The sequence below is a fragment of the Typopeltis vanoorti genome, chromosome 2 (assembly GCF_054136105.1).
Source record: "Typopeltis vanoorti isolate ZY-2024b chromosome 2, IOZ_Tvanoo_1.0, whole genome shotgun sequence".
Taxonomy (NCBI): domain Eukaryota; kingdom Metazoa; phylum Arthropoda; class Arachnida; order Uropygi; family Thelyphonidae; genus Typopeltis; species Typopeltis vanoorti.
The window spans coordinates 123,071,388-123,089,989 of NC_143550.1; the positions used below are offsets into that span (position 1 = coordinate 123,071,388).

At 36.3% G+C, this 18,602-nt stretch overlaps 1 protein-coding gene across 1 annotated transcript in view; it reads right to left on the reverse strand.

Annotated features, from left to right (window-relative positions):
• The window catches only part of LOC150109400 (alpha-mannosidase 2-like), a 128,960-nt gene extending 111,255 nt beyond the window's left edge, over positions 1-17,705 (reverse strand). Inside the window, exon 1 of the mRNA XM_090412900.1 lies at positions 16,956-17,705. Within this exon, the coding sequence (XP_090269026.1) occupies positions 16,956-17,366 (411 nt within the window). The 5' untranslated portion in view covers positions 17,367-17,705. The remainder of the gene's footprint in view (positions 1-16,955) is intronic.
• Positions 17,706-18,602: the final 897 nt, after the last annotated feature.

Sequence of the window (18,602 nt, forward strand, 5' to 3'; positions counted from 1 at the left end):
CTGTCGCCCTCGTAACAAAGAGTAGGTTGATGTGCGCTGGTTAAAACATTACCGGTTCCCCACCCCCAGATCCCCTGCAAACAGGTGTAGCTGAAAGTCCCGCAGAGAGATAATTGGCTGATATAATGTGTCCCAGAATACTAAAGCAATGCCTCTTAATTATAGCCGTTTTACACTCTTGGCTCCGAGTAAATGACCTGCTTAGCTAATGAGTATCTATTTGTAACAAACAAGCAAAATGCATCTCGGGAAGAAAGCACTCAAAATCGTCAAAAGAAATGGGTATGTGTGCACCACTGCTTGTCTTCCCGTCTGCATAAGTGGTTATTTACTTAACCTACAATCCAGCGTCTCTAATCAGCATTCAGTATTATCGGAAATGTGGACCATTTGGCAATCTAAATGTGTATAGTCGAGTTTCGCCGCTAGAGGGCAAGATTGAACATTATTATCCATAATGGGGAACTTAATAGTTAGAATTTATCTTAGCAGCTGCATCTTCTCTCCCTGTCCCCTGAGTATCCCAACTGTTTGTATACACTGCTTGGAAAGAAATCAACGGATACCACATAGGGTGAGGAATAAACAGCCATGGCCCACCTTAATAAAATGTAGGCTCTCCTTCAGCTGCGATGACTGCAGCAATCCTACAGAGCATTCTTTCCAAAACGTACGATTGCGATCAATGGGAATTTTGGACCATTCTTCCTGTAGATATGTAATGAGATCCTGGATCGTTTTGGGGTGGACGTCTCTTGATCTCGCCCGACGCTCCAGTTCATCCAAAAAAAAGATGTTCGATAGGGTTAGGATCAGGGTTATGTGCAGGCCAGTCAAGTGTGGTGACGTTTATGTCTACAAACCACTCAGTTGTAGCAGCCTTATGACAAGGCGCATTGTCTTGTTGAAAGAGACAATGGTTAGTTCCATAGAAACGCCACAAAGTAGGAAGCATTGCATTGCCCAGAATGTTCGGATACCTCTCGGAATTCAGTAGTCGTGGCACCACAGAGAGAGAGGTCCGAGGCCATATCAGGAAAACAGGACCATACCATCACACTCCGAATTTCATAGTTGGAGGTTAAACACTCTGGTAAGAGACGTTCATCGGGCATCCACCCGTCCATCTACTCGGAAGAGGGTGTAGCGTGATTCACCGCTTCATAACACAGCTTTCCAAGCTATCACTTCCCACTATTTGCACCATTGAAGACGACGCTGCATGTTCGTTCGGGTAATGTGAGGCCTCCATATTGCAGTCCTACCATGGAAACTCAAGTCGTGAGCGTTTGTTCTGGATATTTTTGTACAGATTCGTGTTCCAGTCGATGCCCGGAACTCTGTATTCAACGTGTCGGCCGACGAATGGTTGTTTTTACATATTATCCTCCGTAGCACCCAACGGTCACGTTCTGTGAGTGTGGTTGGTCGTTCACTGCGGCTAGCAGTGGACTACTCCCTGCGTTTCCATCTCAATATGGCATCACTGGTTGTTGACCTGGAATGGCCCAATGTCAACAGTTTGCCGAACAGATAAGCCTGCAACATGGCATCCTATCACAATGCCTCTTTGAAACTCCATCAGTTTCAAAGAGGCAGCCATTTCACCCGGACATAGTTGTACTGACTTGGGAGCGTCACATTCCTCCAATTTATAATGGATACAATACAAGTGACTCGTTACATGGCACTGAGGGTGTCTGTTGACTTTTTTCCAAGCTGTGTGTGTGTGTGTATATGAGTTTTTTTTTACCTTGGGTAATGTATATTATATTAGGGTTACCAATAATTTTATACTTGGTTATTTTACTCCTAATCCCAAGTAAGCAAACAGTTAAGTTTGCGCCTGAACATAGTTCAAGTCTAAAGGTGGTGCAATACCAGGGCAACTCATTGTAAAAGTGGGTAAAGCTCTGATCACTATTCTTGGTATTTTCCCATAATGTAAATCACATCTCACTAAGAGATGTATACTGCAATACATTATGGGTGGGATCACTACCCAGACCGGTTTCAACCTTTTTTGAGGTCTCCTCAGTGAGTTGCTGGACCATATATATATATACATATATACATACATACATATACATATATATATATAGATTTTAGTAATACAGAGCCTTATCAACTTTACCTATACAAGTTGCTACAAGGAGTTTTTATTTTGAATAAGGATCTCTGGAAGAGATACAGATGTAAATAAGTTTTAAAATAACCAAGTTTATAAAATTACTTGGTAACCCTAGTATAATATACATTACCCAAGGTAAAAAAAAAACTTATGTATATCTATATCTCCTCGAGAGATTCTTATTCAAAATAAAAAACACCTTGTAGCAACAACTTGCATAGGTAAAGATGTAGAAAGTATTTTTAACTTGGGTATAGTTATGTTAAAGATACCATGCAATTTTAAACCTGGTTTTACTCCATTTTTCCCAAGTAAGCAAACAGACAAAATGTCAAGTTTGCGCCTGCAATATCTGCAAGACTAGCTGATCCCACAGGTAGTGCAAGACCAAGGCAACTTGTGGTAGAAGTGGAGCAAGCTCTGATCACTAATCTTAATAGTTACCCTTAATTCCAAAACACATCTCCAAGAAGGCCTTTAATACAAAACATCATACATCCCCTTCTTGGAGATATGTTTTGGAATTAAGGGTAAATATTAAGATTAGTGATCAGAGCTTGCTCCACTTCTACCACGAGTTGCCTTGGTCTTGCACTACCTGTGGGATCAGCTAGTCTTGCAGATATTGCAGGCGCAAACTTGACATTTTGTCTGTTTGCTTACTTGGGAAAAATGGAGTAAAACCAGGTTTAAAATTGCTTGGTATCTTTAACATTGCATAGGTAAAGTTGATAAGGCTCTATATTACTAAAACCTTGGTATTTAGGGTCTAGCTACTCACTGAGCAGACCTCAAAAAAGGTTGAAACCGGTCTGGGTAGTGACCCCACCCATAATGTATTGCAGCATACATCTTTTAGTGAGATGATGTGCTTTACATTATGGGAAAATACTAAGAATAGTGATCAGATCTTTACCCACCTTTACAATGAGTTGCCCTGGTGTTGCACCACCTTTAGACTTGAACTACGTTCAGGCGCAAACTTAACTGTTTGCTTACTTGGGATTAGGAGTAAAATAACCAAGTTTATAAAATTACTTGGTAACCCTAATATAATATAATATATACACACACACACACACACACACACACATATATATATATGCAGTATAACTGTTGTTCTTTTCTGACGTTACATGTTTCGTAAAAGTATACAGCAATCGGACTGATTCGTCCGGGGGGGGGGAGGCATTCTTAAGGCTCACTGAACATCGAATATCTTCAACTATTGTTATATTTTCAAAATCAGTGAAAAGCTAGGTCGTTTGCATTACAGCAATTAGGGATATGAAACAAATGAATTATAGCCGTTAACTGTAGCATTTACAGGTTAAAAAGTAATAAAACTGTGACTAACGCGCCTTCGATTGAAACTATAAATGTTCTTTATATCATAGACTGGATTCGAACTCAGGCCTTTACAACTGGGAAAAAAAAAGTTAACATTTCTCTTGAGAAGAGCTTCGCTTATGGCTTGGAAAACTCTTTACTGTAATTCGATCTTGCCAAGGCAATACCATATCGACTCAGAAATAGTCGATAAGTTTTTTAATTAAGCGACACGAGTAATCCCTCCCCACGTCTGAAGTCATCAGATGATCATTTAATATCTCCCTTTGGATATATGTATGGTATTAGTTGCTATGGCAAGAATAAATCTTTTGTTACTCGCTTCATGAACACCAACCAGTTCTTTCTGACTTCATAAGATCAAATTAAAAAGCTATTTCTAAATACTTGAAGTCCGTGTTATCTATCAACCGTTGAACGGAAACGATCCGGAATTCGTGGAATACGAACAAGGTGGTTGAACTGCAGCGTCTTTCGATATTGCACAATACGTCTGACCAAATCTGCAACCAGAAGTACTTGGCGTCTTAAAAAAATGGGAATTAAAAACTAAATTAGTTACAATTTACTTTAGGTAACATATTTCTAACAATGCAAATGAAAAAATATGAATTGCTGGGATGGAGGAATAATTTCCCCCCCAATACAGTAAGCTACATGGTGGCGAATTCATAGACGCATCTTTTAGCTATTTTCTTTCCCACACTCTTCATGTTATTCAAATAACTGCAATAAATCGTTCACCAGAGTATCGAAGCAAAAGGGAATAGAAGTGTGTCTTACTATGTCGCAACCATTGCCTGACCTCCTTTTAGGAGGAGTTCATCCAATTCAAATATTGGAAAAGGCGGAGTCAGACGAGGACAAGTCAAGACAACAGGAGGGTGGAGAGATCTTTCAGTGACAACAGTATGATGCCCGTTCCTAATTTCCTCTACTACACCTATCCGAAAGCTTTTAAACTGACGAGGCCACATCTGACACATTATACTTGCGAGTGATTTCAAGTGCCACGTGTTCTCAGTGAGTTCCATTAGTAGGCTGTGTTTTGTTCCACAGAAGATATTTCTTCCTACGTATACTAGTGTCATTTCCAAACCAACAGAGCACAACGATTTCACGTGGTATCGCTTACTTCATACAACTGCTTACTCGAGTGTCAGTTATTTCATTACTGTATGAGAGATAAATAGGAATAAACCAGAAGACATCCCCTCTTTAAGATATCCCTACATGTAGCTGATTAGGACGTTCAGTGTGTTTTCGAAAGGAATCAGTTTTATCCATTCAGAATGCTTCAAAATTAACTTCCAGGAAGCTAAAAACTACGGTAACGATAATCAACCAGATTTATGGGTGATTATGTTTGCTAACTTTGAATATTCATCCTCTTTGAATGCTGCATCAATTTCCCTTTATATTCGCTTTTAAACTGCATTTCTTAAGGCTATGTTTGATGTCATACTCAGTACACGGCGACTCCAATTACACTGCTCAACTCTTGTTGTCAGGCGATTCACAAAGATTACGTCCAGAGAAGGAAATGGTTCTTGATTTTAGAGAACATAAAAATCACAAAGGGGGAAGAAAACTGAATCACACAGGAGCCAAAGGTCTAGCGATTTTATTACTACACTTAGTTCAATTATTTGATTTTAAAAACTTTTCCTGTTGTAGGGTTTCTTTTGCCAACGCAAAAGTACGCAGTATCTTAGAAAAATTATGTTTTTTTTTGTTTTTGCACAAAAAGTAAAACAAGTCCAGGATTACCATCATTAGTTAACAGTACAGTGTATGATCCTCAATATACGTTAGCAGAATCAAAATAAAGAAAGCTGGAACTTTCCTGTTATTCATACGGTAGTTCAGTGACGTCACTAAAATCATCCTGCCGAGGTCTTCGCTAGATAAATATTAATTAAATGGTTGAGTAATTGCGAGTGCTGTTTCTGCTCATTTTGAGAGATAGTGGGCTTCTATTAAGTATGGTGATCTAGAAAAATTAAAATTTAATCCTCGAAAACTACTTCCACATCTATCAAGAACAGACTTCGTTCATCTAAATGAAGTTTTTCAGTTTTCATTTTTAGAAGTGTTCGACGTCAGTTTTCTCTGGTGGTTGTGGAACACTCTTGTGCACCTTTTTAAAACATTTGGTTTTTTAACTGATCACAACAAAATAAGATAGCAAATTAAAATAATGTAAGTAATATATCATTTTTCTTAAATTATCTTTAATAAATAATTTCACATTCAAAAAGGCTATGTTTTAAATAATTTTTAAAAAAGTCTTAATTTTCTCATTTTCTTAAGACACTTAAAATATTATATAAATGTTTTTCTTTGAAAAAGTTTCATTAATTTCAAAAATATGTGTACTCTTGGTTGCATCCCCATTTGTGCTTTAAACTTGTGTTCAAATAAAAATCTACTCGTCTAGTTTATTTTTATGGCATGGAAGCGACCCTAAATTTACTTCATCCCAAAAATAGGAGATAAAATTCAACCATCAATCTATGAGTCCATCGTTCTCAGCTCTCTCGAAAACAATGAAAGTAATTAGTTACATATAAAGAGCTAATAAGCTTCATTTCGGCGATGTAAACATTATTTAAATTAAGGGGATATTAAATCCCACATTGTTTTAAAACCGAATAAGAAACTCAAAGATTGGAATCAGAGAGTTTCATGCCGATTTCCTAGGAAATGTGTTTTTACATTATGGAAAATACCTAGGAATAGCGATCAGAACTTCGCCACCTTTGCTACGAGTTGTCCGGTATTGTACTACGTACTAGGGTCACTTGCATTGGCTAACGCTAGTGTCTCCGATACTTTATAGTTTTCTATATCGGCATGAAACTCTGATTCCAATCTCCGAGTTTCTTATTCGGTTTTAAAACAATGTGGGATTTAATATCCCCTTAATTTAAATAATGGAAGTAATGTTCTTCACTGCTCACCAAATAATCAGTAACCTGCATTTTACCAGTATATCAACAAATTCAGACCACTCCCCTCTTCGCTTGCCATGAATAGTTTTGGGGAAATTTGGGTACTCGCGCTAGACATGTTCAATGCATTTTGATCTGGTTTGGCACAGGCTAACTTAGAAAAATAGTGTTTATGGATCGTTCACTGTTATAGTATGTGATTCTCTCTCTATCTCGCTTTCCCTTGCAATGTACGAGTATCTCAAAGCTCTGTTCTATTGCCTCATTTTTCTATAAATAAATGACCCTCTCTCAATGACCTGAAATTCTATCCGGAGTTTTACAATGACAGCACGCTCCATTTCTTCTCTCCATTTGACAAGCAATGTTCAGAGATTCCATAATTGAAGATATTTCAGAGCATGTCTTAAATAGTGATAGGTTTGCCGTTTTCCAGTGAAGGCGGCAGAGAGAACAATTTGTGAACTTGGGTGTTACCCGAAATTTAGTTTGGGTAAAAAATGATTTCACTTCTTTACTTGCTTTTGATAATTCGCAGATCTCCCCCTCTCTCCACACACACACACACACACAAACAAAACAAGATTCCTTTTGAAGAATCTATGGATATATTTACATCCACAGATTCCTCTGCCAGCAACAAATTCTGTTCTGTTCTTTACTCCTCAAGACACCACTTCGCACCTGTAAAAGTTCTTATACAAATGTCTAAATCACACAGAAATTCTGTTTCTGTCAATGGCTTTTCCATAGCAGTTTCATTTCACGACATTGCTTCTTGGAAACACGCAGGTTCAAATACTGTATTGGGATACGAACAGTCTTTATTATTTTTTTTTAATGCAAATAACCCAGAAAGGATTATTTGCAAATGTATAGCACAGTTTATACCGTGCATGGGCTAAGGACTTATTCACACAAGCCGCTAATATGTCGTAAGCTTTTGCAGCACCACACACACACACCCGTGTGTGTGTGTGTGTGTGAGAGAGAGAGTTTGCCGCACAAAAGCACGCACACACCACAGTTATAGATATTTTTACGGGAGAGTGTTATATAATTTCCTTTCCACAGCCTTATGGAAGGACTGTAGTGTAAAATCCAAAATCAACACTACAATGCTGAGGTTCAACATGAGTGGCGTGACGCAGCTCGCCATGATTGTGCACTGGAGTGGCAAATCATGTGTACTCTTTAGATCAGAAGGATGTATTTGGGTATGATGGCCTGCCATTAGCACGTTATTTACTAGAGTGTATTATCCCATTCGTTAGGTATGGGCTATGACCAAACTATTGTAGGTAGTCATTACTACCATGCACAGAGGATTTTCTAGCTTGCATCACCCGCCTCTCAACTTGTCTCATGGAAAGGTTTGGAGAAACTAGTGCAGTTAGTATTTAAGCCAGCGGCCTGACCAATGAACTGCTATTTTATTGAATACTTTCAACCAATCGTCGTTGAATAACCAGTTTTCTCTGATCTTCATGGCATGTCACTGTGGATCGCTTCTGCTCTTCAGATTCTTCAGCATGGCAGGAGTGCCGCAAGGCTATGTTCCATCGAACACAGACAAAAAGTCATATTGATTGATAACATGTGTTATCTTTATTAACAACATTTTGCAATGGGATTGTGACAGCTATAATTGTAGCCAAAAGGTAGAACAACACTATGTCGAGTTTTTGTGGAAATAGTTTCCGAAACAGATTTCTGCATAAATTTTGCAAACACGCATGAATGTATGAGTATCGTTTAAGCCTTTTCATTCTTCAAAGGAAAAGGCGGCACACACAGAGAGAGAGAGGCAGTAGTCCAATTATTTAACTTCCGTTAAAACACATTTATCTCATTACTCGATCGTTTGTCTATACTATTACGAAAACTATCTCAGTTCTACCATTATGAATTTTCGCTTGTTTCTAATAGATTAATGTACTCTGGTTTAGATAGGGTTTTGTTATAAAAGTACTATAACTATAAACCAAAAAAAGAAAAAAAAAGTTGGTTGTAGAGTTGCAAAAATGAATGATACCAACCTGCATAAATCGTGCACAATAACCACTTATTGTATCGTTGCAATGACCATTCCATAAGTTGCATTGGTTAAGTGCCAACAACAAGCAGCTTTTTGAAATAGTAATTCCACTGGAGTTTGACGTTTTTGATCCAATGTTTTTTTTTTTTTTTTTTTTTTGCATCACTCCTAGTTTTAAGATAAGAATAGAAGCCTGCTGAACTGTTATAAATTAAATTTTATTTTTACTTGTGCTTTTCACTTTATCTCGGATAACAGACTTCCTTTATAGCAGATCTTGGCAGTGATCTTAAGCAGTACGATACAGGATTAAATATACATATAATCCAGTACATTATTAAAGAAAAATAAAGCGCAAAATTAGCGTACCTTTTCTATGGAAATGTCAGAAAAGCGTGTGGGAGCCTTTGCTTTAAAACTACAATCAAATGGGAGTCGTTAAGTTTTTCAATAAAGCCATTCCACTGATACTTGATTTTTACAGATTCATTCTGTTTACTTATTTTTGAGCAATTTTAGACCAATTAATTAAACAGGTTAAAGGAATTTTATGTCAATTAGTATCGTCATTAAAATTTCTGCGTACTGCGCTTGCTTACTCGGATTTTCGGGATGTTTGAAGAAGAAGAATTTCACTTTTGGTTTCTAAGAAATCCCAGAAGAAATGCGTGGTGTAAATGTATGATGTCGATTCAGTTTGCCTATTTTAATTTTTAAGAATGGGGAGGGGAGAGTTAAATAGTTCGCGTTATAGTTTGAGTTCAGTTTTTGCATGCCTCACACATTCAAGGTTGAAGGTGAAAATCCCCCCCCATCCCCTGTTTCTCAATAAGGGGAAAAAAAGGCGTGTATTAATCAATATCCTAGAAAGGACTAATGTCATCAAATTGATAACATATTTTACCATTTACACATAACGATCATTTATATCGTTTATTTAAAAACTGCTGAATCAGATTTGATATAGAGGAAAAAAATAACTCCGAAGTGCTGATTCAGCTCTTCATTTGTACTTGCAACTGCTCTTCAACAGCTTGAGAAATCTTTCACCGTTCCAGTATAAGATTGAAAACTTTTCAAGGAATGGTCAAAATTCTGCACGTGCGTCCTCGAAATTCCGTAAACGTGTGTAATTTTAGCTTTTAACTACGTCTATAGTCATGTGATTTCTTTCGTTCGATTACAAATTGATCAGCAGACTTGCCTGCTCTGTCACAAACACGGGAAAGATTGTTTACGCAATTGCTCAACAACCGTTATTCAATGTCTGAATGCTGTGGTGAAAAAAAAGCTGTTTTGCTAATGCAGCACAGTCTAGAATTCGTTCACTTTCCCATTTCCGGGTCAAATAGCATCCCACGCCACCTTGTGCTCGGGACACGCCACAGAGCTGCCTATTCTGAGAACTGTTGGCTACCTTGGCAACCCTAAGTGTAGGAAGTTGCTCTATATGGTGTGAGTAGTGAAGCAATCAGAGAGTAATGGAAGTGACGTAACTGTAAAGAGATGAAGATTCGCGCGACACAAAATTCGACTGTGTTATGATTTTCGTGAATATTTATGATGGCATCGATGTTATATTTTAAATGCTCTGAATAAGAGTGGTAAAATGATTTTCAACATAAAAAGGGTATTAAAAATGATAGCATTTTTCTCTACAGAAAAAACTCCTACAGACACAACTTTTCAAATGTCAGGGGGAGGGGTCGAGCTTTTGAGCTACTTTCTTCCACCACTTCATAAAATTCGATGGATTGCCTTTACTGTATCAAGTCCCTTTCTTCTGGGAAATAAATAAATAAATCATTAGAGCCCTCTGTCATCGTAGTACTGCTGAGAAAGGGAAAATAAAAAAAATTATGGAAGTAAACTTAGGGATGATTTCATGTTTGTTGCTTTGGTGGAAAACATTCAATTCCATCAAGGATGCGAGGAACTTTTTCTAGGTCTTTTCATTTGATCACGAGTTATCTAGTCTCAGATTGAACAGGATTTTCTTTTCTAAAACTCGGATGTTTCCTTCTCGATCAACTAATATATATCGTCCTAAGAAATGGCACAGTTGAATAGACAATGCTCTGATGGCCTCATGAGCAACATTCCCGGTGATACGTCGAAATAATTCCTTTCGGAACTCAACTCGCCTCGCTTATTCATACTTTAACGTTTTCTATGAACTTCATAAAGAGAATAAGTTCAATGTTCTTTTCGAAGAAACCTTATAAAATATCCTTGCATTATTAATTATCTATTTGATTTTAGGGATAAACGAATCATGCTGTTTCATGTGATTTAATAAACCATTCTAAAGGCGAAATAAACAAACAATCTTAATATAATAAAACTGTTGATGAGAACAATGAAAAAGCCAGCATAGTTATTCTCGCAGCAGGAGGGTAAATATCGAGGAAATGATAAACCAGGTAACGATTTGTTATAATTCCGCTTTGCCGTCATGTTTCCATGACGGCTTACATATATCTTACCAATTTTATTATTATATTACCTGCATATTTATAATGACAGCGGAAGTTATTGTGACTATAAGGTGAGTATGTGTGTGTTCTACTTGCCTGTTTTGTGGGATAAAAAAATCCGTAAAAAAATTATACGGGAGTCACGACGTGTATGATTTTTAAGTATGTGCAAGCTTGAGCACAGTACACTAAATGTATTCAAAATCAAAGAGATGTATTTTAAGAGATAATACACTTTAATGTTCCATATTGTTGTTATGCTACTTTTAATAAACAAATATTTTTTGGCTCACCATCGTACCTAACGTTAGTTCACGATCGAGTTCAGTCACAAATTCAGGATGATATAAAAACTGTGTGGATTTTAAGCGCTACTTTATCAATTGTCAGATTTGACAATTCATTGGCATCGCTTGCACTCTATTTAGAGTACATGCGATGATTTCCGATTTTGTAAAAAAATGTAATATCCTCATAAACGGGGAGGGGGAAGAAATGTGAGCATAATAATTTATATTTTATTTATTTATTTTTCTTTTTTTCAGCAAGTACCACGCGTACCGTTTAGTGGCCCAATTAGCTTGGTTGACCGAGTGGTTAGCGTATCCGCTCTCAAACCAACAGGTCGTAAGTTCGAATCCCGCCGAAGGTATGCAGGTTTGTGGTGTCAGATGCAGTTCATCGCCCCGTGTGAGACCACCCCGCTTATTGGAAGCCTGAAGTGGCTTGAAAAAAAAGTGCCATGTTTTGGCATCTAGAGCAAGGTTTTCCGAAATATTTAAAAAAAAATTATAATTGAGAAAAATGGAAAAAAATCCTTTTCTTTATTAACAAATCTTTATTCATTTTTATTTTCTTTATTAATAAAAATCCTTTTCTTTATTAATAAAGAAAAGGATTTTTTTCCATTAATAAATCTTTATTCATTTTTATTATTTTCTTTATTAATAAAGAGGTTTATTAATCACATTTCGTGGGTGGGAACCACATAAAAAAATGATCAAATAATGTCTTAAATTCCAGGCATTATTGGAAGAATTCTAGATTTCACACAGAGTTTTAAGGACTTTAATGAAGTGTCTTGCTTAAGTCTCGCGACATCTTTTGTTTGTTGTTTTTTCTATTGTTGATTTATGAATATAAAACAAAAAGACAAATTTTAAAAGGTTTGCAACTGTTTTTCAGCACTTTTAGACCTCATTCTCCCCCCTTTATCACACCCGTACATTCTTATGTTACAAAACAGTAACCCCCCCCCTCCATAATACTAGTACATGGATGAGTCTTAAACGAATACCTTTTATTTATTTTAAATATTCAATCCCTGTCTGTCCGAAATCACTAACACGCACAGCGACTTGTGCAAATGAAAGTGGATATGTAGTTCATTATCTTTCATTGCGCAACCCGATAAGTTGTTTATGGGAATTTTTCAACTGATTATATTTTCGGAAGGCCACTGTTCAGTTCTCCCCCGCTTCTTTTAGCCATTTTGTGATGTTTAACTGTGGATTATTTATACAAAATATTGGATTTTAAACTTTCGAGTGGTTTGGAAAAGATTAAAAATCATTGCCTTACAATAACACTTCTTTCTCACAGAGAGAGAGAGAGAGAGAGAGAGAGAGAGAGAGAGAGAGAAAGAGATTGTGAACGATATGAAATAAGGTGTCGAGAACGAGGAAGAAATTCTAAAGTTGCTAAAAGGTTAGATTTCGTCTTGCAAAAAATAAGTTGTGAAAGAAAATGGACAAACAATCAAAGGAAGAGGTGTTGATTTAATAAGCAAAAGCCTAACGGACTTTTCTTTATAATTTTAAAATGTTTTTACACACTACTATAAAGAGTGACATGAAGTCAAGAAATTTCACTAACAGACTGGGAACACTTTATCTTCACTAAAGAAGGAGAACCTCTAGATTTCGGAAAACTAAAAACAATATGCACTTGAGGATGTTAGGTTTATTTCTCAGATTCGTATTTTATTAAGCATGCTAATTTAGTTACATTTTATCAAAAGATGTCTTGATAAATGTTGTCGTTAACAATATACCTATAGTATAAATTCAGTGAGGCATTTTAAGAAATGTGCTTCACAGCTGTTTCTTAAAACCCTACAAACGGAACTTGTAGAGACATCGAAAATTAAGATTAGTAAACAACTAATTTTAAATACCAAATATTTGGTATTTAAAAATATGCATAACTCGTCCATCTTCAGGGATAAATCACCAGGTTAAAAAACAGAGGAATGGCTTGTATAAATAAAAAGAAAACCTCAAGAGATACAGTAGTGCGAGCTAAATCCCGCAATGTGGCAGATGAGAGAGGTTGGTGAATTAAAAGACACTGGAGAAGATATCTTAAGCTCTCATAAGAGCCCCCCCCCCCACCGACACACACATGCTCAACTTAAAAAAAAAATCTCATGTTCACTGGCACAGCGTATTGCAAAGTTATGCGGAAAGTCATGTAAAGTGTTTGAAAAAACGTAAAAGTATTTGTGCATTTGATGATCCATATGGTGTTAATGTTAATTTGTACATGGGCATATATATATTTAGATATATATACCAGTATATGTTTCGTATTAAATATACACCGGTATAGTTTTTATCCTTACTCAATTTTTAGGTTTCTTTGTGCTGGGCTTCGTAGACTATCCCTCACGACCACTAGCGGCCTACATATCGCATTCCGCAAATCAATATTATACAAAACAAAGCTTTTACTGTAAGCGGACGCCAATAAAGTATTGCGTACTTCCCTTGTCCAATTAAAAACAATGTTTGTTGCACAAGTTGGACTCAATGCAGAAGATTTGCAAGTGAGTACGACCGAGCCTTTTAGTACTCAGCCAATGACAACTCTCTGACGACCTCTTGTTGTCATAACACTTTAATCGACAACAAAGGAAGTGATTTTATTATAATATCGAGGAATCGATCAGTGGCATCTTGGAACATCCTCAGCTAATAATATGAGACCCTTAGGATTCACAAGGGATTTCATGTTATAAATAACGTGATAATTATGCGGGTCAAGCTGGATTGAGTTTTTCGCCTCAAAAACGACAAACAACGGTGTTCGTTTACTTCGAACATTTCACAATATGGGGAAAAAAAAAAATCATGTTTGTTTTAGTTTTAAATACGTCAAGAAAATATATAAAATTTTATGCCATATGTTTACGTAAAACTACATTTTTCCGGATCAGCCATTTGTTGATATTTTAGCTCATCAAAAATTTCCGTCCAAAATTTACGTTTATGTGTAAATGAACAGCGAGTTCTTCAGAATCAACCAGTGACTCAGAGACTTCTGTTACTTCTGAAGACTCATGTTTGAAATTCTGCGATGCTTTTGCTGTTCAACCTAGCATTTTTGTTGCTGCAAATAATTTGAGTAAGATTAACGTATCGAAAAACATTCCCTTAGTTGTCTCCAGCATTTCGTACTGAATTAGTATGCAACGTAAATTCGTGTTTTCTGTTAATGGGTCAAATATCCTCTTCCATACGACTGGGGATTACATCTCGGGCTTTCTCGCATTCCTAGGAGAGGGTGGATGGATTGCTGGCCTATCACTACGCCCCTGCTAGTAATGAAGCGAGGCACTATTTTTAATATTGTATGCAACGCTGCTTAAGAATTGGCGGGACTTGTGTATGGCTGGTTCTTCAAGGATTAGTTCTTTCGATATGTTCATATAACTATTTCAAGTCACTGTTTCTCTTAAAGCAAATAAAATATCTTTCTATGAAGTAGACTTTCTCCATCATTATCTACAGTTCTTAAAAGACTGTGGAATGCTACATTAAATTAAATTCATACAGAAAAAAATTATAAACAACACATGTACAAAGTACTATTATTTCCAAATAAGAAGGGATAAAAGCAATAAATCAGTTATTAAAAAAAAAAAAGAAAAAACTACAGTAAATGCTTCAAAAAATACATTAGCAAAAAGATTTAAATAATATAATTTTATAACTTTCATAGTTATAAACGTTCATGCACTGGATGAAAACAATAAGATATTTAAAATAATCAACCAGCTAGGAAAGTTTTAGCAGTATTGAAGTAATCAAGCACGGCAGACTGATTGCCCTTGAGAGAAAGAGAGAGAAGAAAAATATTTTACATGCCTATTAAAATATATTCACAAAACATCTAAATAGAAGTCGCACGTGCATGATCGATTCACCTTAATTACTGCGTATTATATAATCTTATCCCTAATCCATTGTGGAGTTAATTATTAAAAGAACAACAGCTGGAGATACTTTTTTTTTTTTTTAAGCAAACGAATTTTGAAACTATTTCGAGTGGCATCATTATGTTTATCTTTTACAAATTTCGAAAGTATACAAAACAGCTGAGACTGATTGTTATATTTTTTGCTAATTTAAATTTGATTGAAAATGTATTTTAAAGACTTTAATAACAAAACTTTTTGTGCATTAATTTTTCCCCTTTTGATGTGGCTATCAATGCCATGTAAGTCGAATTGAAAAAGTTGATAGAAGGTTAAAAAATGTTAAACATCACCCCTCTTTGTTGTACGAATTAAAAAAAAAGCTTTAAGTAGACTACTACAAGCTTTCTTTCTTGTAATTCTGTGCAGTGTGCTTACTACTAATAATAATTCACTTGAATATGATAAATTTCCATTTAAAAAAAAAAAAACAAACGCATATACAATGTTGCTTTCCTTTCTTCATTAGTTTATAAAAGAAAAAATAAAAACTATTTAAACAGATAAGATATATTATCACTGAATTAACTGAAAATATAGGGATAAAGAAAGTTTGTAGATAAAGTGTATATCTTAGAGACAGTATACTATAAAATTTATATCTGTTTTATAATATGTGAACAAAGAAAGTTAAATAACTATTGAAAAAAATGGGGGTTGAATAGGATGGCAAGAACTCAGGGTAATGGATGCAATGCTGTAGTCAACGAAGTTTTAACTGTGGCTCGGCTAGTGGCCGTTACCCAGCCATGACTAGAGCTTTTAGCTCAATAACACCCCATCCACACATTTTCTTCAATCAGATGAAAGGATAGAGAGTCAAGGACTCAGTCCATCTCCCAAAAATAAATTATTTTATAAAGTTCCACTGTTAATTATAGTTTCATTATACTGCATTCACTCCATCGTTCAGCAAACAAATACGTCTGTTAAAACATTCAAAAAGCATACGATGTATCAAATAATCTCGATTTTTTTATTTTTATTTTTTTTTGAAATTATACGTTATCTATGATTGTTAAAAGTAAGCAGTTAAATAAGTACTTTTCGGTGGACATGTACATGGGTTATAAAATTTTAATTTTATATCTTCTAGTTTCTAAAAATGGCTGCAATACTCAGGACAATCCTAAAACGAGCTTTAATTAATAAAAGATGAAATGAAGTCTTATTCTCTCTATAGATAAATGGGTGAAGCCAAGGGCAACATAGGATAATTTGAAGGAAATGCAAATTCGTTAAAAACAATTTAATGAATTTAGTTTTCATTTAAATATTATGTGCTTTTTGCAATTTCATTTGTAAATATGAATAGAAGACACGTAATTAGCACCGTGTGTTCTGAATGTCAGTTATCAACTGATCAAGAGCGTATAAATGATTTGAACTGGTGATATACTCTAAACCTCGCATTTACTATAAACGGAACGATGTGTTATTACAATATAACAGCCAGTTCAACTATATCGCTGCTACGATACTTCTTAAATGCTCGCCGTTTTCCTTATTAGCACTCTATTTTATGCATAAAAACGCGTAACAAGGAAAAGACAAACAGGTTCTTATAAATCAAAATAATTTTTCGTGTGCTGTCGGATTCCAGTATCAAAGGATGGGAGTGTAGGCGCACAATTATAAAAAAAAAAATAAAATAAAATAAAAGTTCTGCATGCGAACGACCTCACCTATAAAACTTACAATGCTTACTTTGTTTACACTAAAGATAAAGGTTTAACTGATGACTTACCTTAAGTGGTAATTTGCTCCATTCTTCTCTCCTCAGTAAGTAACGTCTTTCAAATGTATGGTTCCAATAGCTACGGTAAGGTGGTTTAAAACTCAGCTTTGCGTATGTCTCTGGAGTGCTGATGTCCATCCCTGCAAGGGCGACAACACGCGGACACTTTAATCGGCGTTCTTGCCGCTGTTTGGTTGCCGGCAACCAAGGCCATGCGACTGCAGAGGCGGTCTTACCTAGCGTCCTATGTCCGCTGTCCATTGCGTGCGGGACCGAAGTAGGAGAGAGATGATTCAGTGTCGTTGGCCCGCTAAATGAGATGAAGACATGGAATACTACAACGGACGCTATCAGTAACAGAGCAGTCAGTATAAGATACCTCGACCGAGCCCGACGGACGAAGCGAAAGACGGTAAACATGATGAAAACAAAGGTTGACTGTTTTGGAATACGGTTTTTAGGGATTCATTGCAAACGACGTCCCTTAAGCGAAATGGAGAAAAGCAGGAGTTCCCTTGAAAACACAGCGGCGATGCAGGATTTCCCCCTAGTGGCCTTTGTCTGCTGTCAGCTACCTGCTGGACTCGCGCACACTTCACAACAGATGCGGCCTCTATTCTTCAGGTTCACGGCACGTATGATATAACCTGAACGAAGGGGGAAGAAAAACGCATACTACAAGCACAAGGCACTAGCAGATGACCCAGTGTCAGTTCTACACGCACACACACAAGGCACCCGCTGACTCGACGAAGCCGATTTTGCTTGTGTCTTAATGGAGATAACGAAGGCCAATGCGTACCTCGGCGTGACTGCTTAGAGACGCTTAATGATTGCGCATGCGTACAGGGACTCCCTCCATGTACGAAACGTTCTGGTTTCACACAGTTGGCACAGTGCCACAAGAAGTTGAGAGATCGCTGGCCACAGTGAACGACTGACAGTTGGCAGATCCATTAGAGAGGAAGGTTGCAGTCTCCATTTGAACAACAGAAAATAAAAATAAATAAAAGAGATTCTAGCTAACTAGACAAAGATGAAACTCGCAGTAGACGTGGACACGCTGTCTGGTGGTCAATATGACAGTTATTTCTAACAATATTCTTCCTAACAAAAGGCTCTCAAAACACCTGTTTTTTAGCAATCGTGCGAATTCTTTGAAGCAATAGATGAGAATGTTTTGACTGAAATATATTTTCTCTTCCACATCAGGTTTCTCTTTAATATCTGTTCCGAAAGTAAGAATCAAAACGTTAGATTCCAATTATTTTGAATTCAAACTCGTTGTATTAATGATACCGATAATTAACAGGCAAACGGTAATATAACTCGATTCTCAATGAGTTATGCATAACCCTCTCATTAATACAGTGACGAACTTTCAATGACAGTCTGGCAGTATTTCCTATTGACTACGCCTACACATATGCATGCATACATACATACAGGTGTGTATATGTTGCACTTCGCTACTACAGTTACCTATATAATGTAAGCATAGAAAGGAAGTTGCCCTGCTTCACTCAGATCCCCTAAGTACAGTAGGCAGATGTTTTTTTTTATTATTACTATCTAAATATCAGTTCTGTAAACTGACAAAAGCTTATATTTCCAATCGCTATTTCATAAATTATTGTAAACAAATACATTTGTTTT